General features: G+C 35.5%; 1 protein-coding gene across 1 annotated transcript in view; it reads right to left on the reverse strand.

Annotated features, from left to right (window-relative positions):
* Positions 1 to 25,906, reverse strand: part of ITGBL1 (integrin subunit beta like 1) — a 234,985-nt gene that overhangs the window by 130,377 nt on the left and 78,702 nt on the right. Inside the window, exons 3-4 of the mRNA XM_066234693.1 lie at positions 10,438 to 10,584; positions 2,672 to 2,794 (exon numbers count right to left, since the gene is read on the reverse strand). Coding sequence (XP_066090790.1) covers positions 2,672 to 2,794; positions 10,438 to 10,584 — 270 coding nt within the window. The remainder of the gene's footprint in view (positions 1 to 2,671; positions 2,795 to 10,437; positions 10,585 to 25,906) is intronic.

Below are 25,906 nucleotides of genomic sequence, written 5' to 3' on the forward strand. Positions count from 1 at the left end.
CACGAGAAACTGATTATAAGGCTATTTTTCTTTCTAAACACTATGACATTCCTGGTCAATGGCAAGAGCATCAGTGGGGTCTCCTATGCTGTTCTTGTCCATCAGATAGTACTTCCTTCAAGCCAACACACATTAGAGAGACAAAGAGAAAGAACAAGAGATGAGAAGAAACAGTGCCCAAATGAGATACAGAGAAAGAGATAGGAACCCATGCATATAACAATATGTTTTCTGTCTAAATGAGCTGTTACCAGAGAATTCATAAAAAAAGAAACAAAACTCCTCTTCTTAACCTAATATGATCATTTCTATAACTAATTTAATTTTAATTTATTCACTTAAGCAAATATAAAGGCTATCAAGCTATACATTTTTATTTAAAATTGCATATTATAATATACATATTATACATTTTATTTATGAATTTAAACTTATCTGCATATACACACACAAAATATTACATTACAGTGATATATATATTTAAGCCTCAGAAACTTGAGGATTGCCTGGAAAAGAAACAAGACAACTGTGTACTAAAAGCTTTTCCTATGAGTCAGTGTTTTTAAACCTTGATAACTTCTTAAACAAGAATTTATCTTCTCTGTAATTTTAGAAAATTTATATAAAGAGCAATATATGTAACAATTACTCTGACATTAACAAATGATCATAAATCTCTATTCATCACACCCAAATTCTTTGTATATTTAAAAAATTCAGTATTCAGTTAGGGCTTTACTAAAAAAAATCTTGAGTTAGAGGTGAAAAAGGAGAGAAAAATCATATAGTGTTACACCTGTATACATGCATGGAAAATTAAGTAGATATCCTCATAACCCAAATAAATATTGATATATTATAATAAGACACATCTGAATAACTAAGATAAAATATAAGCTTCAGAACAATATACACTCCAGACAATAAACATAATTCCTTCCTTTGTGTAAACTGATGGAGCAAGAAAATCTTATTTTGAATTGCTTCACTGATAGACTGTAGAATCACTTCTCAACAGATTGGTTTTATGTGAATGACAGGTGGAAAGATCTACAAGCCCAGTCAATGTCACCCCTAAAGGATGTTTACCAGAGAGCTGGTGTCTGTGATCAGAGATTTTGCACCATGAAATTGCTTAAGCCTCTAACAAATGGAAATATAAGTGAAAGGTTGAGAGTTAAACATTTCTTGTTGTGTTGTTTCCAGTTAATGTTTCATTTACACATGCAAATAGACTTTGCTTTGGTGGTCTGAATCAGAAAACATTGTCCCCAAGCATGTTCCCTTACTCTGTTTTGATCTGTAATAATTGGAAATGAAACACTAGGAAGACAAATACATCATATTTGTGGGTGGATTTATTTAATTGCTCTAATAATTTTAGACTAAGCTTTTCAGCAGAATCCTCTGAGCAGTATCTAGTTTGGGTCACTGGCTTGAAAAAAAAATGACTTTTGCATTTGTTTCTTTCATCCTAGTAGGTTGTCCAGTAAAGAAACCAGAGGAGAAGAAGAACTAAGCAGACCTAAAATAAGAGTATCTGGCTGACCTCAGGAATTGAAGCTATAAATTATTTTTGTAAACAAAGAAATAGTTTGTCACATGTTATTGACACTTTCTCTATGGTGGTTCTTCCTGGTCTCATTTACCCAATCCTCTTTGAAATCACCCATTCCGCATACAGGATAGGATTCCATGGACTGGAATCTTGTCAGAGATAAATAAAATAAGCAATTGTTTATCAATAGAAAGATTATCCCAGACTAAACAGACTATAAACATCAGAAAAAAGTTTACCTAAACTAAAAGGATTCTCCTGCTCTATGCTATCCTCTCCTGTGTCAGTCAAGGGTGCAAATGGAAACTCTAGAAACATGCTTGCAGATAGGCAAGCAGAAGAGAGGGGCACAATAAGTGATGAGGAGAGGATCTTCCCTTGCAGCTCCACACTATTGGGCACTGATTCAGTTCTTATTGGTGAGGCGTCAAGAGCACAGTCTTTGATGTCAGACAGAGAGAAATATAAATTTCACTATAATTGCTAGACTGGCCCTGGGCAAGTTACCTGATAAATGTGAAGTACTTATTGCGGTGCTTGGCGCTAGCAAGCTTGCCATCACTGGTACAACAGAAAAAATATCTGAATAATGGTGGTATATAGAAAAGGCCATGAAATATGGTGCGTGTGTGTGTGTGCACGCGCGTGCGTGCGTGCGTGTGTGTGTGTGTGTGTGTTGGGAGGTTGATAAATTCTAGGCTAATAATACTATTGGTTTCATGTTCTCCATAAGACAAGAAGCTACTTAAAGGCTTAGAAAAGAATAGAGAATGAAATTAAAACATGCAATTGAAAGATTGACAGAAAGATAATGAAAGCAGCTAAGGTAAACAGAAAAGATGAAGTCCAACTAGGAAAACCTCAGAATCTTAAAGTTGGCTTGTTTGCCAGATGATCTGGTTCTTCTCTGGCAATAATCTGGTTTTGCATTTAAAAAAGACAGTGCCATACTCTGAATGCCATAGTCTAACTTTCCTTACATAAAATGCTTTTTAAATAAAAGTAGGTTCAGACTAAATTAGTAAACTTAAGCAGAATTTATAGAGATAAAAATATAATGAAACAAGTAAAAATCAAGTACTTTATTAATTTCTGTTAAATCAATATACATACCTCCACATATTTCTTCTGTTTCATCATCTATGCATTCTCTATCATCACACTCACAAAATTTACCATAAACAAGTCCATTTCCATCTGAATTATCACACTTACACCTGCCACAGTGACATGTACCTAAACCATTAAAACAAAGCAAAAATTTTTTGTCAAATGCATATAAATTATAATTAATGAATTTAACCTCTTTCACAGAGATAGAAAAATTCAAATCAATTTAATATTCAAATTTGTACTTCTGTGGGTATGAGATAGATAACAAGACAGTCTTTCTTGAGATTAGTGTAGCACAGAAATTATATTTTTAACATAGCTATTATGATTACCTTTAATAGTTTCATAAATATAAATTTGATCTCCTAAGTACAAAGGTGCCTTATATATGTCCCTCCAATCAATGCATAAATACCTTCTGATTACACCTAATTCTGAAGTGAACTAAAGCAGAAAACTAAGCTTTTTGAGGAAAGTTACCTTGCTTTTCTTTCTCACCAGTATTTACTCAATGTTTTGCACAATATTTGAACATACTATTTAAATAATACACATTTGTGAAATTAATTCATTATCAAATTTATAAATAAAAAATATAGATACCCATAATAATTTCACATCCACAATGTTAAATTGATGCACATATTCTAATGACAAGAAACCAGAGTGAATTTTTTTAGGCATAGAGATCTAAGACCACATCAAAATTAAGGGTGGCTCAAGGTGATATGGAGACACTGGAGACATTTGGTCGACCATATACCACATATTCAGCCATTTACAGATTTGACTACAACCTCTGAAAATGATTTTACTGATACTTATTTTTCTATATTGAATTGAGCATCACAATATTAAATATTAATTGAGACTTCACCAATCATCAGATACCACCTTAAACTCTAGAAATATAGCAGGAGATCAACTCAGCCAAACCCTGCTATCAGAGTTTTATGTAAACAGAACTCAATGTGGCAAAATAAATGGAGAATTGCAAAGTGTTGCAAAAGCACATGGCAAGGGGATTTAACCGAGACCTAGAGGTCAAAGATATGGTCCCTGGAGAAGTAGCTATTATGTAAACTGAGAACTGAAAACCAAGCAAAATTAAAAAAGCTAAGAGAAATGAAAGATGGTGAAGAGGCCCACTTCCAGCAAGAGACAATAGCGAAGGCTTTGTGATGAAAGAGGAAATAAGAGAAGAAAAAAAAACACAGCTGGCGTATAGACAATAATGTGAAAAGTGGCGCATAAAGAATCAAGCAACTAAAGACACAGTTTATGGAAATCTTATAAATCATGTTAAAAATTTCCAGATGTAATCCAAGAATAATGAGAAGCCATAGAAATATTATAATCAATGAAGTAATGTGATCATTTATGAATTTTTATAAGATTATTCTATTCGTCATATGGAGAATAAACAGAAATGAGAAAAAATTAGATATGAGGAAAGAGTTATTTCATTTGTCTGCAAGAAAGAAGATAGAGTCTGACTAGGATGTTGGCAGTGAGTTTGAAAAGAAATAAATACATCTTTTATGTGAAGAATAGACAAAACTTGGTGACTGATTGTGTATGATTTGGAGAAGAATAAGGGGGAACCAAAGATGATATTGATATTTGACTACTAAATATCACCTAGTTATCTTTTTAAAAATACTGCAATATCTAATATATACATAGTAAGCTTTCAGAAAATTTTGGGTTCTTCCTCTTCTCTCATTAAGATACCTAGTATATTAATGTTATTATCAAATATTTATTCAGACAGACTGTATATTTATGGACCCCACAATATCTTTTTCTCCTACTCTCTGAATGATTCTGAAACCCAGTTACAGGCAATTTGCTATTGTTATCTGTAAGATACTTTTTTCTCTCATAGTCAGATATAAATGAGTGATTTTGCAGAATCTGGGCTTGTTATTTTTCTTTCCTAAAAATGTGTGTGTGAATTTTACTTTTATTAAACTTCATTTTCTTATATATTTTTCAAAAAAGTATTTAAAAATTCATTTTAAATCTAATGCTATAATTTATGCTACTGCCTCATCTCAAGTTTTTCTTTAAATATCACCCCTCTTTTTCATTTTTACATTTATTCATGCTATTTCTCAACCCTTCATATATGTATTCATTAAATTTTCTTCTTGCCCATTATTTTAATGGCAAATTAGTAAATGCTATAAGAGATAACAAGATTAATAAAATCAAAACTAAGTACAGTAAATTATAAACCAGAAAGAAAGAGTTAAGATGGCCAATAATTTACACAAGGCTGGCCAGAAGTAGATTTACAGCTGTAATACAAATAAATAATATAATAATTAATAGATAATAATACATGAATAAAATCTGTATTTCACATATTAACAACTGTAAACCTGTTTTTGCTCATATATATATATATATATATATATATATATCAGGTGATGCAAAGTCATTTGCAATAGATTTGTGACAAATGTTTTATAGAAAGTATAAACCTATATCTTAGCTTGGCTTCATGAAGGAGGAAAGACACAGGAATAAGTTCTAGAGTTGGCACTTGACACGTGCATAGATTTCAATACATGGAGATAAAGAAAAGACTTTCAATGTTGAGGAAAAAGCTCAAGCTAAGGAATAAGTATGGAGAATTAAAGGACAGTGAAGCACCTAGCCTGAGTTTGAAAAAAAAGGCAGACTGAAGCCAGGTAGTAGAGGATCAAGAATATTGGTGAAAAATTTTAGAATTTTTTGTTGAAATCTCTGGAGCTTTCATGGTTTGGGAGCAAGGTTTAACATAGGACTGTATGCCGTAGTTATTTTCAGGAAAGATAGGAAGAAACAGTCTCTGCCTCTGGATTCTACAACTTCTCACTGACGTTTCCCACAGGAAGGCTCACTCCCATCCACACATCAGAATCATTCCTGGCTGATGTGGGAAATTTACAACAGCTCAGAGACTTCCTGTCTCACCCACTAAACAGCATTCACAATCAAAGCTCTAAGATACAGCATATGGCAGCCCAGGCAAAAGTGCCAGACTTCTGTGTTCATGCTACGTCATACTGCTTCTCATTCTGGATTGCCAGCGAAGTTAGTTTCTAGGATTGGTCTTCTGCTTCATGCAAGACTATTTTAGCTCTGACTCATCATTCTGACTAATATAGCTGTTTCTCTCTAAGATGATTTGCTAGTTGTGAACATTAGCCGCTACCTTTGTGTAATGGCATCAAGCTCCACTTCACCCTAAAGACCGCCTACTTCTCAAGGGACTCTGGAACTCCATTAGTCCCTAGTTCTATATCAGCCTGCCCTTCAGTCTTATGCCCCCACTCCATTTATTCCCTTTCCACTTCTGTCCCAAGCTATTTCTAGCAAACCACACTGTGATACAAAATGCAAAGATTATAGAGACAACTCATAGGCTAATGCAGTTTGGGAGCAGTGGTCCTGAACTAGGCTAGTAGAAATAGACATTAAAAAGAAGACAGGTGAGAATGAGATTGTCAAAATAACCTTGAAAAGCTTAGATATTAAGAGTAGAGTAAGAGAAAAAGAAAATATTAAATATAACACTGAGCATGAATTTACTTTTGAGCCCAGCAATCTCACTACTGGTTATTGACCCTGGAAATATACTTATAAAATATGAAAATACATATATACCAGCTTATTTGTACATTAATATCTGTAATTTAAAAATAATGAAAACTGCCTAAATATCCAAATTTAAGAGATTAAATTGTGTCACCTACATGGAATTGAGTCCCATGCATTAAAAAAAAAAAGATTGAGGAAGGTTTCTTTGTACTAATATGAAGTGAATTCCAGGATATAATATCAAGCAGCAGAGGCAGAGTTACCTTTTAGCATATTACCTTTTATATGGGAAAAAACTGAAAAGTAACAACTCATATCTATATCTGTCTTTACCACAAGTAAACCATATACAGATAAAATAGAGAGTAATAAAGATAATTACTTATAAGGTATGAGGGGAAGCAGATGAAAAATTTAAGGAAGACAGTAAGGATACACTGAGTAAATTTTGCAAACTTTTGAATTTTGGAAGCATGTTAATGTTCCACATATTATAAAATAAAATTAAATCAGTGGAAATATTATAGAAGCAGGAAAAAAACCCATAAAACTAAAAGCAATCTGAAATAAGTTCACCTATATTTCAAACAAGTACCATAACTATATAAAAGGGGAAAAAAGAAATAAATTTAACAAATTTGCAAATACAGCATTTGATATATAACCAAGTCTTGGGTATAACTGGGGTGGGGTAATGGTGAAAGAGGGTGTGGATTGCAAACCCTGAGATATTTTATAGACTTTTTTATAGTGATATGTGTGATGCAATTCTAAATTCAATTAAGTATATTGATGTTGGAGATAGAATTCTCATTATGGAAGAAGAGACATCCAATTATGGAAGAAAAAAAAAGAAATAACCTTGTGGGGATAGATTGGAGTTGAATGCATTAGGGAATTCATAATTTTAAATTGTGCTTTTATGTGTATGAATATACATACAGTGTATATATGTGCATGTATGTATGCTCATTTATGTATATGTATACATATGTTCATGCATGTATTCACTAGACTGTTGGCAGAAAGGGCTAAGAAACAAATATACAGCAGTAGGAATAAGCATCTCTAGTGCTCACAACTTTTATTCTAATACTACTTTTCACTAAAAGGACCCAGGGTCTTTGGAAAAATAGTTGATTCCAAGCTGTTGCAACACAAGAGCAGTATAACTATGAACTATTTCATTATGCCTGAAAGGAAAGGACTGCTAAAACAAAACAAAACAAAATAAAAAAACAATGGAGACACGTCACTAGGACAGAGAAACTCCTTTAAAGGGGCTCAAATAGTCTAACCTGAGATAATCTGAATACCAGAATAATTACATACAGTAATGAATAGTAAACCACTAACAAACCATTGAAATAATACTAATTGTGTTCTTGACCTGCTAATAAATTATCAAGCAAATGAGTAATTGGTAGAGGAAAGAAGACTCTCATTAGTGGTAGAAGGTTGAGTACTGATTGGTAAATATGGAGGGAAAGTTAGAGTTTGGAAATCATCATTTTTCAATTATCATTGTAAACGCCAGATCACTGAGAGTGGCCCATGGATGATAAATTGGAATATCCTATGATTTCAAAGTGTTTCCCCACAGACTGTTCATTTCTGACATCAGTAAAATTAGTAATTGCAGAGCTAAGATATCAAACAACATCTTGACCAAGTGATCAGAATTCATCTCACCTGTGAGAATAGATATGTACTTCCAGATGACACATCCTGAGAATGCATAACCATTTATATAGTACTACAGCTAGGAATGTATATAACATGAATCTAATCAGGAGGACTCATCAGACAAACCCAGAATGACTTAAATTCTATTGAAAAAGAAGTGGGGACAATTTTTTTCAAAATTGTCTATGCTACAATGGCATCATCTCTGGAAATGGTCAAGATTAAAGGAGGCTGAAGAAAGATTATAGCTAAACATAACACTGTCCCTAGACTGAATTCTATACAGAAGGGGGGGGGGGCAGCTATAAAGGACATTGTTGGGTCAACTGAAAAAACTGGAATATGAATGGTATATTACATATAAATATTGTATCATTGTGAAGAAAAGGGTACAGATATCTGAGAAATGTTGTTCTGTACCTTATTAAATGTTTTTATCTATTAAAAGAATTCTGTAAATTTTCTTCTTAAAGATATCTTAATATAGTGAGACACATCTAGATTTTTTAATGTTGAAACATTTTTGGATTCCTAAATTAATCCCTATTTGTATTAATAAAAAATTAATACCAAGAAATTAATTTTAAAACAAAATAAAAAAACAAATGAATTCAGAAAATAAAGTACAAAGAAATAAAATTTGAGTCTTTCTTATTTAAAGAAGTTTTGAAAGTATGAAGTTTTCATTACAAAAATGTCTGTGTGGAAGGTGAAGGGGGAGTGTGTGGGTGTTCTCAAATTTGAAGAGGTGGGTGTTATGAACTGGAAGTGAAGAAATTCTACTGAGAGGAAAGAAAAGATTGAGATGCTGAAAGAAGCCGAGTCCATCAGTAAATATAGAAAGTGACCTGACGCTGAGACCATTTGTTATGGCCTCTGATTGGTTTACTCATACCTTGCGTTGGGTATGGCCCTGATTTCTGCGAGCAAAACAATCTCACTGCACTTAGTCTGCACAGAGCACTTCGTCCAAATCAAAGACTGTGGAAAGGTCTTAACTCTACCTTAACCCTGACTTGATCAACAAAGTGAAGAAAGATAATTCATTTATGTAGTCAAATCCTTGCTTATAGCAGGAAGAGCAATGACTTATAACCCTGGATCTATGTAAAAATCACACAAAGAGCTTTAAAAACCAACTACAATCCAGACCACACCCTAAGACAACTGAATCACAGCCTCCAGTTTTGAACAGGAGCATTCTCAGGTTTAACCAGGTTGAGAAAAGCTGATTTTGAGGCTCAACATACCCAAATGTTAAAAGAATATTTAATTAGAGTATTACTGGCTGAAAACCATTGAAACTGAAACTGTAGTTGTTTTTTAAAAAATAGGGTTTTAACTTTCCAAAGAAATGTCCCTAAAACAGTCTGCTTCATATTAGCTCTAAAAGCATTTGACTCTTCTGTTCTCCATTTACAAATGATAGAATGTATGGAATTCTAAGTAACAACAATCAGGGAGGTACAGGGTCAGTTACATTACTGATAGGCATCTCAGTCAATGGGTTTGTTTCTTGTGAACAGTCCACACTTAGTAACTGACTGAGTCTATGGCTAAGCTCATTGCTTTCTGATTTTAAAACGATATACTAAGTATTAAACTGGCCCAGCACATGGAAGTTGTATTTGTACAGTAGCAACGCTGGCCACAGAGAATTATGGAGAGGATAGGCATGTTGAGAATTCTGCAGCATGGAAGAAAAGGTTCCTCCCAAATTATTTGGTGATAATAGCAAAATGGTCTTCTTTAAAACATCCTACTCCCTGCAAACTTCAAATACCCTTCAGTAACACTGTCCAGCATGGACTTTAAAAGAAAAAAAGAAAAAAAAAAAAAGAAAAATGTCAGTCCTGTCCCCAGGAACAGAAAATGCATCAGTCTCTCGATAAACCCTCCGTTTGCATCCCCCCCCCAAAAAAAAAAAAAAAAATAGGGTTTTAATAGATTCTTTTCAAATTTCCTAAAAATATTTTTAAATGATTTCTGTGAGATAAAAAATATTTTGGTCAAACAAAATCTTGCTGTCACTATATTCTTCAATGAGTTTCATATCATGCATTTGAAACTTCAATTTAATTTAAAATGTTTGATTCTATTTGATGTTAATGTATACATTAAAAGCACTACTCTTGATCTGTAACAGAAAATAATTAAGTCAATTTATATGTCCTTTTTCAAAGGTTTAATTCAGCATTCAAAATCAGGGCTCACAATTTACATCAAATGTTATCAGGGTGCTGTTTCCAGTGAATATCTTACTTGAAGGAGGCATTTGGAACAGCTGGAGAATATCAAACTTTCCAGTCTCAGCAAGATAACATATTTTTCTATTGACTTATCTGAATTTCATTTGTAAAAAATATATTCAATAGCAGTCTCATTCGGAGGTTCAACATTTCTCAATACCTACATAATTCCATTAAAAACCAAAATTCTATTATTTCACTTAAAAATCTTCATAGGATGAAACAAGATGAAATTCTTACCTGCATTAGAGCAGATGATATCTTGAGAGTTCTTACACATTTGGTTACTTTTTTTCTTTGTCAGTTCACAATTAGTGGGGTATTGGCAAGCATCCCCAGACCATCCTTTGTCACATTTGCATTTTCCACAGTCACACTTACCATGGCCTGAGGATTCAACAACATGCAATTAGACTCAAATTGTTTTAAAAAATAAATACTGTAACTAAAAGTCTTCAGGATAATATTAGTTCAAGACTGAGTTATAATAAATTCAAGCACATATATTATAGTGACTGAAATATAACGCTGTTTTTACTGTATAGTGGAGTATATAAGCTTTATTTAAATAATCAACTTTGATACATCATGCTAAAACATTAATTTATAGAGATATCAGGATAGATAATAAACCAGAAGTGTAATAAACCACATCAGAATACTTAGCATAGAAAAAATATATATATCCACTTAGTACCTTTACACTGCAGAGACAAAAGCCCAGGAAAAATTATTTCCATGTAAGTACATTTTATAACACATAAAGCTACAAACTCTGAGTAAGGAATCTTACATAAGTCTCCATTAAACTAAACTTTGGCTTTATATTTATTTGAATTTACATGTAATAAAATTTTATAGCTATATAAATACCACCTGGGTAAGATTGACATGAAAGTTAAATATACTATATTTTCTTTCTCAATGAGGAAATTTGGTTTAAGAATCAAAACGATAAAACCTATATTCATCTACCACCACAAAAATTTCTCAGTATTTTGTGTTCTCAAGTCATCATTTTGTTGTTTTTATTAATGTAACCATTAACTTTACAAAATCCTGCTTGATGAAGCCCACTAATGTTTTCATTGACTACATATTAGTCTGACTGGAGCACAAAACATGTACAGTCTTTGGCCCTTGTCCACTAAGAACTTACAAATTCAAAGTTGAGACTGATAAACAAAGAGGATTGTTTGTCAGTCCATGTGTTAGGTTGAGCAATATAGTCTATGACATGTAGAAATAAAAAGGGAGACTTTCTGGACTTCCTTGACCTTTAATTGGGCTTTGAAAGGTGAGACTTTAAATGGATTGCAGGCAGAATATTCTTACATTACTCAAGATAATAATATTATGTCTTAAAGCCTGAAATTCATTGCCCACAATGGAATGGAATCATTGATCACTGGTGCCAACAGTCATTCATTGTGGCAGCCAAAATCCACATGATGAGGTCCAGATGGTCGGTCAGAATGAGTGGTTCAGAGGTGTCCCATTTGGGCATGTTCAGCTAAACTTGCATGTATGATTTAATCTGACATTAAAATTCCTCTCTACGTGACCCTGTCTACGTAAATGTTTCTATTTCTGTTGCATTTTTCAAATTAATTATTTTAGTTCACAAACAAAACCTTGCACACCCCTAATTGCATTTCACTCTTTCCATTGCACATTACTGTCAAATTGATCGTCTCATTTTGCACTCCTGTCTGGACCTACATGATAGTGTTAATCTCAGTCAACTTGGTATCATTTACAGAACATAAGTGATCTCTCCTGCCAACCATCCAGTCTATTTATAAAAGTATTAAGTCAAATTTTTGAAATGGCTAAGCCTCTTCAGTAAATGAAGTATGTTGGTAACTGTAAGGGCTCCTAAACAATATCAGTGTACTGGGTTTGACTACATAAAGTTGTCACTTTTAAAAGTTGAATATCAGCTATTTCTGATGGTTCATCCCCATAAAAAGGTTTCATATGAACAACAATGATAAATTATTTAGAAGATAAAGTAAAATGGTAGTAATGGTTTGTTAAATCTAGAATAAAAAATACTCAATGCTTGTTTTATATTGGATAGAATGCATTATTTGGCAATAAATATGTAAATTTTTTAGAAAGAAAATTATCTTCAGACTATTTTACTCTTAGTGCACCATTAGTAAGAGTTTGGCAGACCTCAGGGTATAAGGTTGTTAAATTGTTGTGGTAGGCATGGCAAGATGGTGATAGTGTAGGGAGGCATACCAACATCCAATCCCAGAACCAAAGTGGATTACAACTTAATTTTAAAAACCATCATCTGGAAAAACCAACTTTGGACTAAACAGAGAGGATTCTTCAACCAAGGAACACTGAAGAAGCCACACTGAGACTGGTAGGAAAAATGGAAACATGGAGGGCTGCCCAGCTCCCCAAAGCAAACGGCAGTCTGGAGAGACTCGTGTGGTGGGAAGTGAGTTTAAGGGTGAGGGGAAGGTCCTGAACCCCAGGAACAAATCCCAGCCTGCAGCCCCAGAGCTGAGAAGACACATACAGACAGTATTTAGCTGTGAAACAAGTCAGGATACTGTTTGTGAGAAACAGACAGATTTCTCAGACTTAGGATTCTTCTTAAAGGGAGAGCGCAGAAAATCTCTCTCACAACCACCAACCCGGGGATCAAGGAACAGGGAGAGAGGAGAGGACTAGAGCAGTGGGAAGAGAGTGTAGTCTAGGAGGCAGAGGAAAAAACACTCTGAGGAACAGCCACCCTAACCCCTGGGCTGAGTCACTCCCCAAATCTGAAGCAAATATTTCCCCTGGAAACAGCAACACCAGCAAAGGGAAGCAAGACACCAGCCAAACAAGCTATCCCACAGCACTCAGAGCAGAGTTGCTTAGAAGGAGGGAGCTTTCGGGACTACAGGATGGAGTGTTAGGGTCTGAGCTGCAGCACCCCCACACACAGAGCTGAGGGCTTGCTGGAGGGCCACTGGCGGCAAGGGTAGAAGCCAGTTGGCCACAACTGAGGCCTCGGCGTGAGATCAGTCTAGCGGGGGGGGGCGGAGGGACACATGGGAAAGTGGTCAGATACAGCTGCAGGCCTGTGCCATGCTGCCTGTGGGGGAAGGGTGGGAGCCCCAGAAAGGGCAGAGACCCACCGCTGAGCAAGAGTGCAGTCCTGCAGCCTCACCTGGCCCACAGAACAAAGGCTTTTTGACCAATACATGAGCCGGCTCCTCCTGTGGGGGTGGGGCAAAAGCCCAGAAACGGGCAGAGCCCCATAACTGAGCAAAGGTGCTCCCCCCTGCCTACAGTGCTGAGGCTTGCTGCCCGGCTGGGTGCATAACCCCACCAGTGGTGGCGGGGCAAAGGCTGAGGCTGCCAAGGCTTGTAGACCCAGGCATGTGATCACAACCCCTCCTGTGGAGGAGAGGCAGAAATCACAGCAAGAGTTGCAATGGGCTGGAACTGGCAACACACATACCCAAACATCCTAGGCAGAAGAGGCAGAGAGAGTGGCCAGCCTGCAGACAAACCACACCTAAGGAACACAGGGGCCACACCCATTGGACTCCAGAGGCCAAAACCTCCTTATACATAGACAAAATGGGAAGGTAGGGAAATGCAACACAAATTACTCAAGAGAAATCCCCAGAAAAGGAATTGAATGAGTCCAATATAACCAAATTACTGGATGCAGAGTTTAAAAATAATGATTGTTAAGATGTTCAAAGATCTTAGAACAACATAGATGGTCATTATGAACACCTAAATAAAGACATAACAGATATAAAAAAGACATTGAAATAATAAAAAAGAATCAGTCAGAAATGACAAATACAATATCAGAAATAAAGACCACAATGGAAGGAATTAAAAGCAGGATGGATGAAGCTGAGGATCAAATCAGCGAGTGAGAGGACATGATAAATGAAGGCATGGAAGCAGAACATAAAAAAGAAAAAAAGACTCAAAAAGTCTGAGGAAACTCTAAGAGAGCTCAGTGACAACATAAGGAGAAATAACATCTGCATCATAGGGGTTTCTGAAGAAGAAGAAGAGAAAAAACAAGGGATAGATACTTTGTTCAAGCATATCATAGCTGAAAACTTCCCTAAATTAATTCAGGAAAATGTCTCACAAGTTCAAGAAGCACAGAGAACTTTATTAAAAGAAAGTCAAAGCCAAAGAAATCTTCACCAAAACACATCATAATTAAAATACCAAAGCTAAGTGATAAAGAGAAAATATTAAAAGCTGCTAGAAAAAAAAAGGCTATCACCTACAAAGGAGCCCCCATAAGGATGACATCTGACTTCTCAACAGAAACACTTGAGGCCAGAAGGGAATGGCAAGAAATATTCAAAGAAATGCAAAACAAAAGCATACAACCAAGACTACTTTATCCAGCAAGGTTATCATTTAAAATTAAAGGAGAAATAAAATGCTTCACAGAAAAAAAAAAACCTCAAGGAATTCACTACAGCCAAACCAATGCTGCAAGAAATGCTAAGGGGTCTGTTGTAAACAGATCAAAGGGGAGAAAGAATATAGCAAAAAAGGAATACAGCTTTAAAGAGTAAAATGACAATAAACAACTATGTATCAATAATAACCTTAAATGTAATGGAGTAAATGGTCTGATCAAAAGACATAGGGTATCTGCATGGAAAAGAAAACAGGACGCATACAAGTGACACACCTTAAAACAAAAGATGCACATAAACTGAAGGTAAAAGGATGGACAAAAATATTTCATGCAAATGGAAATGAAAAAAAAAGCTGGGGTAGCAATACTTATATCAGACAAAATGGACTTTAAAACAAAGGCTATAATAAGAAATAAAGAAGGTCACTACATAATGATATAGGGAGCAATCAAACAGAAAGATATAACCATTATAAATATTTATGCACCTAATATAGGAGCACCTAAATATATAAAGCAGACTTTGATGAATATAAAGGGTGAGATCAATAGCAATACTATAATAGTAGGGGATTTCAGTACCCCACTAACATCACCAGATAGATCCTCAAGAAAAAAAATTAACAAAGAAACAGCAGACTTAAAAAACACACTAGATCAGTGGTTCTCAACCTTTCTAATGCCATGACCCTGCAATACAGTTCCTCATGTTGCGGTGACCCCAAACCAAAAAATAATTTTGGTGGCTACTTCATAACTGTAATTTTGCTACAGTTATGATTCGGAATGTAAATACCTGATATGCATTATGTATTTTCTGATGGCTTTAGGCGAACCCACTGGGGTCACAACCCACAGGTTGAGAACCGCTACACTAGATCAATTCTATTTAATAAATATCTTCAGAAACCTTCACCCTAAAGCAGTAGAATATACATTCTCTTCAAGAGCTCATGGTACATTCTCTAGGATAGATGACATGTTAGAACACAAAAGAGGTCTCAACAAATTTAAGAAGATTGAAATCATATCAAGCATTTTCTCTGATCACAGTGACATGAAACTAGAAATCAACCACAACAGAAAAACTGAAAAATACTCAAACACTTGGAAACTAAATAGCATGTTATTAAATAACAAATTGGTTAACAATGAGATCAAAGAAGAAATAAAAAAATTCCCAGAAATGAATGATAATGAGCATATATCAACTCAAAATTTATGGGATGCAGCAAAAGTAGTCCTGAGAGGAAAGTTCATATAGAGGCATACTTTAAGAAGCTAGAAAAAGCTCAAATAAACAACTTAACCCTGCATCTAAAAGAACTAGAAAAAGAAACAGCAAGTAAAGTCCAGAGGTAGTAGAAGAAAGGAAATAATAAAAATCAGAGTGGAAATAAGTGACATAGAGGATAAAGAAACAATACAGAGGATCAATGAAACCAGGAGCTGGTTCTTTGAAAAGGTAAACAAGCTCAATGAACCTTTAACCAGACTCACCAAGAAAAAAAGAGAGAGGACTCAAATAAATAAAATTAGAAATGAGAGTGGAGAAATAACAACTGACACAACAGAAATACAAACTATTGTAAGAAAATACTATCAAGAACTGTATGCCAAAAAATTAGACAATCTAGATGAAATGGACAAATTCCTTAAAACATATAATCTTTCAAAAATTAATCTGGAAGAATCAGAAAACCTAAACAGACCAATTACAACAAATGAGATAGAAACAGTTATCAAAAAACTCCCAACAAAGAAAAGTCCTGGGCCTGATGGCTTCACAAGTGAATTCTACCAAATATTCAAAGAAGAACTAACTCCTGTCCTTCTCTAGCTATTTCAAAAAACTCAAGAGGAAGACTTCCAAGCTACTTTTATGAGGCGAACATAATTCTGATTCCAAAACCAGGCAAAGACAACACAAAGAAAGAAAATTATAAGCCAATATCCCTGATGAATTTAGATGCTAAAATCCTCAACAAAATATTAGCAATCCCCTTAAGATCAGGAAAAAGGTAGGGATGTCCCATTTCACCACTCTTATTCAACATAGTTCTGGAAGTCCTAGCCACAACAATCAGACAACAAGAAGAAATTAAAGGCATCCAAATTGGAAAAGAAGAAGTAAAACTATCATTATTTGCAGATGATATGATATTGTATATAGAAAACCCTAAAGTCTCAGTCAAAAAACTACTGGACCTGATAAATGATTCAGCAAGGTGGCAGGATATAAAATTAATACTCAGAAGTCAGAGGCATTTTTATACACCAACAGTGAACTGTCAGAAAGAGAAATTAAGGAAACAATTCCCTTCACTATTGCAACAAAAAAAATAAAGTACCTAGGAGTACATTTAACCAAGGAGATTAAAGACTTGTACTCTGAATATTATAAAACATTGATAAAAAAAAAATCAAGGAAGATACAAACAAATGAAAGCATATACCATGCTCATGGTTAGAAAGAATAAACATCATTAACATGACTATATTACCCAAAGCAATTTTAAATTCAATGGAAAGCCAATTAAAATACCAATAACATACTTCAAAGATACAGAACTCATATTCCAAAAATTTATATGGAACCAAAAAAGAACACAAATAGCATCAGCAATCTTGAAAAGGAAGAATAAAGTGGGAGGTATCACACTTTCTGATATCAAGTTATACTACAAGGCCATATACTCGAAACAGCCTGGTACTGGCATAAGAACAGGCATATAGATCAATGGAACTGAACAGAGAACCCAGAAATAAACCCACAGCTCTATGGACAACTGATATTTGACAAAGGAGGTAAGAATATACAACAGAGTAAAGACAGCCTCTTTAACAAATGGTCTTGGGAAAATTGGACATTTACCTGCAAAAAAATGAAACTAGACCACCAACTTACACCATTCACAAAAATAAACTCAAAATGAATAAAGGACTTAAATGTAAGTCATGAAATCATAATCATCTTAGAAAAAACATAGGCAGTAAGCTCTCCGACATCTCTCGCAGCAATATACAGTGTGTCCGTAAAGTCATGGTGCACTTTTGACCAGTCACAGGAAAGTAACAAAAGACGATAGAAATGTGAAATCTCACCAAATAAAAGGAAAACCCTCCCAGTTTATGTAGGATAATGTGTCAGCATGCGTATATGTACAGATGATGACATAACACGGTGTATACAGCGGAGTAGCCCACGGCCATGCCAGTCGAGATGTTGACGGTACAGAGGAAAGTTCAGTGTGTTCTGTGGCTTGCTAAATTCAAATCCATGACCAAAGTGGAACGTGAATATCAGTGTGTTTATAATTAAGCGCTACCACATTGGAATAACATTACTCGGTGGGATAAGCAGTTGAAGGAAACCGGCAGTTTGGTGGAGAAACCCTGTTCTCGTAGGCCATCAGTCAGTGACGAGTCTGTAGAGGCTATACGAGATAGCTACCTAAGGAGCCCTAAAAAAATTGTGCGTGAGCCCACATTGAACTGCACTGAATAGGTATGAAACTGGGAGAGTTTTCCTTTTATTTGGTGCAGATTTCACATTTCTATCGTCTTTTGTTGCTTTCCTGTGACTGGTCAAATGTGCACCATGACTTTTCGGACACACTGTATTTGCCGATTTACCTCCACGGGCAAGTGAAATAAAAGACAGGTTAAACAAAGGGGACTATATCAAACTAAAAAGCTTTTGCACAGCTAAAGACAATAAAAAAAGAATAAAAAGACAAACTACACAATGGGCGAACATATTCGACAATACATCTGATAAGGGGTTAATAAACAAAAATTTATAAAGAAATTGTAAAACTGAACACCAGGAAGACAAACAATCCAATCAAAAAATGAGCAAAAGAAATGAATAGACACTTCTCCAAAGAGGACATACAGATGGCCAATAAGCATATGAAAAAATGCTCAAATCACTAATCATTAGAGAAATGCAAATTAAAACCACAATGAAGCCCTGGCCAGTTGGCTCAGTGGTAGAGCATCGGCCTGGCGTGCAGAGTTCCCGGGTTCGATTCCCGGCCAGGGCACACAGGAGAGGCGCCCATCTGCCTCTCTACCCCTCCCCCTCTCCTTCCTCTCTGTCTCTCTCTTCCCCTCCCGCAGCCGAGGCTCCATTGGAGCAAAGATGGCCCAGGTGCTGGGGATGGCTCCTTGGCCTCTGCCCCAGGCACTAGAGTGGCTCTGGTCGCTGGCAGAGCGACACCCCGGAGGGGCAGAGCATCGCCCCCTGGTGGGCAGAGCGTCGCCCCCTGGTGGGCGTGCCAGGTGGATCCCGGTCGGGCGCATGCGGGAGTCTGTCTGACTGTCTCTCTCCGTTTCCAACTTCAGAAAACAAAACAAAACAAAACAAAAAAACACAATGAGATATCACCTCACACCACTCAGAATGGCACTCATCAACAAAACAACACAGAGTAAGTGCTGGCAAGGATGTAGAGAAAAGGGAACCCTCCTCACTGCTCTTGGGAATGCAGACTAGTGCAGCCACTGTGGAAAACAGTATGGAGATTCCTCAAAAAATTAAAAATTGAACTGCCTTTTGACCTAGCTATCCCACTTTTAGGAATATATCCCAAGAACACCATCGCACTGTTTCAAAAGGAGAAATGCACCCCCATGTGTATGGCAACATTGTTCACAATAGCGAAAGTCTGGAAATAGCAGAAGGTGTCTGTCAGTGGATGAGTGGATTAAAAAGCTTTGTACATATATACTATAGAATACTACTTAGCCATAAGAAATGATGACATCAAATCATTTACAACAACATGGATGGACTTTGATAACATTATACTGAGTAAAATAAGTAAATTGAAAAAACTAAGAACTATATGATTCCATACATAGGTGGGACATAAAAATGAGACTCAGAGACATGGACAAGAGGGTGGTGGTTATGAGGGGTGGAGGGGGGGAGAGATGGAGGAGGGGAGGGGCACAAAGAAAACCAGATAGAAGGTGATGGAAGACAATTTGACTTTGGGTGATGGGTATGCAACATAATCAAATGTCAAACTAACCAGGAGATGTTGTCACTGAACATATGTACCCTGATTTATCAATGTCACCCCGTTAAAATTAATAATAATAAAAAAGAGAGAAAAGAAAAAGAGATGGATAAATAAATCTTGGTGTGTTTAAACAATAGAACACTACTAAGCAATAAAAATCAAAGAATGGAAAGAAAAACCACACTTATACACCACTTCATACTCAGTAGGATGGTTATTGTCAAGTAAATGTAAAATAAGTGTTAGAATATAAAGAAACTGGAACCCTGGTGCATTTCTGGTGAGAATGTAACATGATGCAGTCACTTTGGAAAACAGTATGATGGTTCCTCAAAAAGTTAAACACTGAATTACTATATGATCCAGCAATTCCACTTTTAGGTATATATCTCCCAAAATTGAAAACAGGTAATCAGACAGATACTTGCACATCAGTGTTCATGGCAGTATTATTCACAATAGCCAGTAGGTGGGAAACAAACTCCCCAAAAAGAAAAAAATTATTGTGGTAATCTCCATTTCAGTGTCAATAACATGGCATTGAAAACATTTCATTTTTCAAAATAGCGTATCCATTGTGTATAAGCTTTCTGGGGCTTCCATTCAAAGTACCACAAACTGAATGACTTAAAACAACAGAAATTTACTCTCTTTCAGTTCTGGAGCCTAGAAAACTGAAATTGAGGTGTTGGCAAATTGGTTCCTTCTGGAAGGTTTTCGGAAAAAAATTCTTCTACACCTTTGTCCTAGATACTGGTCTTTTCTCACAAATTTGGTGTTCACTGGCTTGTGACAGCTTAAGTCCAATCTCTGTTTCTATTTTCACATGGTTTTTCCTCTGTGTATCTTTACATTTTTCTACTTATCAGTGCAGTCATTGGATTTAGAGCACATATAACTCTGGTATGACCTCATCTTAACTTCATTATACCCTCAAGGATCCTATTTTTGAATGTCACATTCACTGGCTCCAGGTGTTAAAACTTGCATATTTGGGGGGAAAACATGGTTCAACTCACAACAATTGCAAACAATATCTTCTAATTATTTTTTTTCCAAGAAAATTAATGTAAAAGATGAGTTTATTTATTTCTTTTATATATGAAAACAAACTGGCTAGGGCAGGCAGCAAGTCCCTCTCTGCCCCATTTCTATCTTACACTAGGAGGGGCCTGAAAACTTATGGACACCTAGAGTTAAATCCACACTTGGTTACAAAGCTCTCCCAGTCCCTCCCCTTTTCTACTTCTCCCACAATAGCGTTCCTTAACTATCAGCCCAGACTAAAGACAAGAGAACTGCCATAGACCAGGGTGAAGAAACAATAGGTTCTCAAAGAGAATTGGAGACCTTTGCAGTAAAGAGTCTCAGGTCCCAAACACCTCAGTGTAGGAGAACAAAAGTGGCAGATGCCAGGGTTTAAGATGGCCACATCCTAGTGGCTTCTTAGAATACCACCCCATCCTGACCCTGGGAATGACTGATCAAGAAGAGTTAAAGCAGAACCCTTAAACCATAAGGCTCAGAACAAGGTTTCAGTTACACAGGTCAAAGAATGACTACTGCCCAGGGCTACATGTAATCCTAACCAGAAAATCATTCGCCAGTCCTGGCTGTCTAGAGCAGTGCTTTTCAGTCCCAGGTCCACCGACCGGTACCGGTCCACCAGAAATTTTGTGTGGGTACACCAAAGAATTAACCACCCTGATGTTGTATGAAGATTATAGACCCAATGATTATAGACTCTATAATCTTCCTACACTGGGCTAGACCATTTCTGGTTCTTCTCCAGCTAAGTTAATTTTCACAACCACACAATGTGGTCTTAAAATAGACAATCTAGGATGCTTGACAGTAAGTCTAGTACCTTTCAAATAAGTTCCCAAAGAATCAAAAGAAAACAAACACACTACACAAGAATGTCAGAGAAATACCAAAACAACTCCTTGCCAAAGTCATGAAGATGAAAAAGTAAAAGGCTATTGTTTGCAGCGCTGTCAGTGGTGAAAGGAAGCCAAGCCACAGCAGAGAGTGAAATCCATCAGCTTAGTCTCCTTTTCAGGTGAGAACAGGGAGCTCTGGCTGGCTTTCTCCAGTGCATCTAAGTAAGGTTGGGCTTTGATTTCTGTTCCAAAGAACACAGAATAAAAATTTGTGTTTTTTAAATTAAACAATGTAGCAGCATCAGTGCCACCATTATTTCGTGATCCCTTTTACTTGGGTAATATGAAGGCAGTGGCGATGAACTCATTAAAATACACTAATGCATAATAGAGGAGAGTTGACGCTGTTAATTTTTAAATAAAAACAAGCTTTTTCAAAATAGAAATAAAGACTTTACCAATATTGAAGGACTTTTAAAACTTAATCAGTCATCTCCAAATGCCAGTTTAAAATAATTATACTTTTCTTTGCCAAATATACAAAAGAAAAAAAATAAAGATGGAAGAGACAGCCCTTATCTCTCTTTTTCAAGTTTATTGATATTTTGGATTTGGAAATAAACATGTGTTTATTAATTTAGCTATATGACTTTGGCTTCAAGTCCTCTTGAAGTCTTAAAAAGGTAAAAAACAGATAGGTAGGTAGGTAGATAGACAGAATACAGGCACTGGATGGATAAAGAAGTTGTGAATACTGTATTATTCATCCATGAGAAAGAAGGAAATCCTGCATTTGGGATGGATAAATCTTGAGGGTACTATGCTAAATGAATTAAGTCAAACCAAGAAAGATAAACACTGTATAATCTCACTTATATGCAAAATCCAAAAAACAAACAAACAACAACAAAAACTCATAGGAAAAAAGATCTGATTTGTGGTTACCAGCAGCAGGAGGTAAAGGGGTTCAAAAGATATCAACTTCCAGTTATTAGATAAATGCTGAGGATGTAATGGATAACATGACATCTATATTTAACACTGTTTTATGGTATATTTGAATGTTGTTAAAAAAGCATATCCTAAGACTTCTCATTACAGGAAAACAACATTTTCTTTTTTCTTTTGTATTTTATAAAATGATGGATAATAACAACTAAATCTAGAAGTCATTTTACAATATATGTAAGTTGTCATGCTATATATTTTAAACTTACAGTGCTGTATCTCAATTATGTCTCAATAAAACAGCAAAAATCCTGATTATTAATTGTTATTCATTACAATTTTATACTAGAGAAGTGGATGGATGTTAAAAAAAATAATTCTGGTTGTTAAATTAGCTAGGTATACCACCGACGGAGCCTCCTGGTAACGCTGAAATAGATATTTTAATTTGAGCTCCTAGTTGGCCCTGCAAATCTATTTGCTTTAGTCAAATATGTATATTCATTCACAATACTTGAATTGGGTCTTATTTTCTAGTAGATTCAAACATGTTCACTTAATAACAGACACACTCAATTGTTCTCCTTTTTGAGCTACTATAGATTCCCAAGTCTTTTCTACGAACAAGACACAAAAGAACTAACTATACCACATCTAGAATTCTAAGAAAAAATTGTGAAAGTGATCCCTTACTTATTATAGTTATCATGATTTGCAATAGAAATTGACTATTTTCAAGTCAGGGGCACCAGTTCCTTGTTTGCTTCTCAGGCTAATAAAAAGTGACTTAGATATATCTGCTTCTTATTCTTTAGGAAATCACAGTGTGAATAATAAAAGAACCTGCTATAGAAGGGACCCTTGCCTTAGAAATTAAAAGGTCTGAACTATTCCTTCCTGAACACTAATCAGCCATGTGACTTCAATCATGAAAATGGAAAAGAAGAAAGGAAAATCAGTAATTACTGGCTTGCAGGTACCATGATAGCTACTTATACAGGCTGTTTAATTTCCATAAAGAGCCAGTGAGATAGGTTTTGTTTCTTGGTTTTACAAATAAGAAGACCAAAGCATATAATTAGCTTGCTCAAAGTCACATAGTCTGTAAACTGAAAAGCTATATTTTCCCCATTGTAGGCAACATTATCTGTTTAGTTGTACTACAATAGACTTGAGAGGACCCTTTTGTTCTAGGAAAAGTGGTGCAGTAAAAGCTATGAACTGGTGGCTTGACAGCACTTCTTTAGTTTTGCTGCTTTCTTTTGGGACTCATATGCCCAGAATTGGATTATTCATTAGTCTTTGCTATTTAAAAATAAAGAATGCTAAAGCTGGCAGATTAAAACAGTTCAGAAATTCAAACTTCAGTGTGTTCATCTGCAAAAGTAACTGTTGGACTAACTAACTCTAAAGATCTTTTTATCTAGAAAATTTTATACTATAGGCCCTGGCCAGTTAGCTCAATCTGTTAAAAGCGTCATCTCAAAACAACAAGGTTACTGGTTCAATCCCCAGTCAGGGCACACACAGAAAACAACCAAAGAATGCACAGCTGAGTAGAACAACAAATACTCCCCTTCCTCCTCTCTTCTCTCTCCATTCCCCTCTTTACTACTCTAAAAATCAATAAAAATATTAAGCCCTGACCAGATAGCTCAGTTGATTGGAGCACTGTCCCAGAGCAGAGAAGCTGCCGTTCGATTCCCCAGTCAGGGCACATACAGGAACAGCTTCATGCTCTTGTCTCTCTCAAAAAAGAGGAGAAAGAAAGAAAGAAAGAAAGAAAGAAAGAAAGAAAGAAAGAAAGAAAGAAAGAAAGAAAGAAAGAAAGAAAGAAAGAAACCTGACATTGAAGGACAAAATATAAATTATAGCAAATAAGACATATATTTTGGCTGAATTTTAACTAGTAAATTTTATAAAGTCAAACCTATAATTATATATCAAATTTGAGCAAGAATTATACAAATACACACACACACACACACACACACACACACACAGACTAGCTTCGGGAGTCAGGAAACCTAGTTGTTAGTACAGATCCTTCCAGAGCTGGCTTTGTAACCTTCAACAGTTTAGTTCATCTCTAAACTTCTCCGACCTCAACTTTTTATCTGGCAAGTTAAAAATGTACATTTCTCAGCATTTCTTGAGGGATGTAGGGTATGTCTCTTTCATGGAGCATTATTAGACCTATCTCCTCCACCTTGTTTCATACACATTTCCCAAGAACCTGGTGCTCCCTTCCCTATTAGAAAATTCATGATACTCAGAGCCTCAGCTGTCTTTTGCAAGTGTCCTGAGAAGGGAAAGTGAGAGAAAAAGATGATCATTCAACTAGATGACAGAAATGTCCAATTCTCTTTCCTTCCTCTAGTGTCCGGTTGTAAGATTTTATTCATCAAAAAGCCTTGCAGAAATTCTTTCACTTTTTTTCTGCAATAAAACATATATAAAGAGCCCTCAGTTTTTTTAGTTTCTGCTTGACCTTTTGTCCCTGTTGAGGTTACTGATTTAGGAGTGTTGATGACAAATACATCAACTGACAGAAGCCACTCAAGCCTTAGAAACTTAATATCCACCAATAATATTTCTCAGTCAATGGAAATGAACTTAATCAAACTGGAATCTAAGAATCTCAGAATATTGTAACCAGAACAGGGAGCCTTGGACTAGTGAAATCTCCTCAGTTTTACTGGGGGAAAAAATGAGAATATTACTTGACCATAAAAAAAGAATGGCAACATGGATAGACCTAGAAGGTATTAATTATGTTAAATAAAGTAAGCCAGAAATAAGACAATTACCATATGTTATCACTTACATGTGGAATCTAAAGAAAAAAATAAATGAAAAAACAAAATTGAAAAACATTAAGCAATGAAGCTACACTCCTTTCACACTATAAATGGATACGTATGCCAATTAATCCAATCATTGTAAATATATGTAGATATATGTATATGTGTGTTAACATATATTTTTACATACATAAGTATATGCATATATGAGACTTAGCAAGACTCTAAACTTTGCCTTTTAATATGGTTCCCAAAAGGAAAAGCACTAAATGATAAGATGGTATTTAGCATCCTTCCCAATGTTGAGATTTTTTTCTATAACTTTTTGTATCTGTATATTTGATAGATATTAATAGTCTTCCTCTGTTTATGTTAACTTTCTTCATCTCGAGTTCTACTGATTGTTCATATAGCACACTCTGTTTATGTTCTTATTTCTCATAACACTGAAGATTGTGCATCAAAATGGAAACAATTATCACCTCCTTGAGGAGGTATTAAGTGAGGCCTCAGTGTGCAGACTCCACAGACAGACTGCCTAGATTCTAACAACTAGCTAGCTGGTTAACCTTGGGCAAATATTTAGTTTCTCAAAGCTGTCTTAACAAAGTACTACAGACTGAG

Source organism: Saccopteryx bilineata, chromosome 6, assembly GCF_036850765.1.
Source record: "Saccopteryx bilineata isolate mSacBil1 chromosome 6, mSacBil1_pri_phased_curated, whole genome shotgun sequence".
Taxonomy (NCBI): Eukaryota; Metazoa; Chordata; class Mammalia; order Chiroptera; family Emballonuridae; genus Saccopteryx; species Saccopteryx bilineata.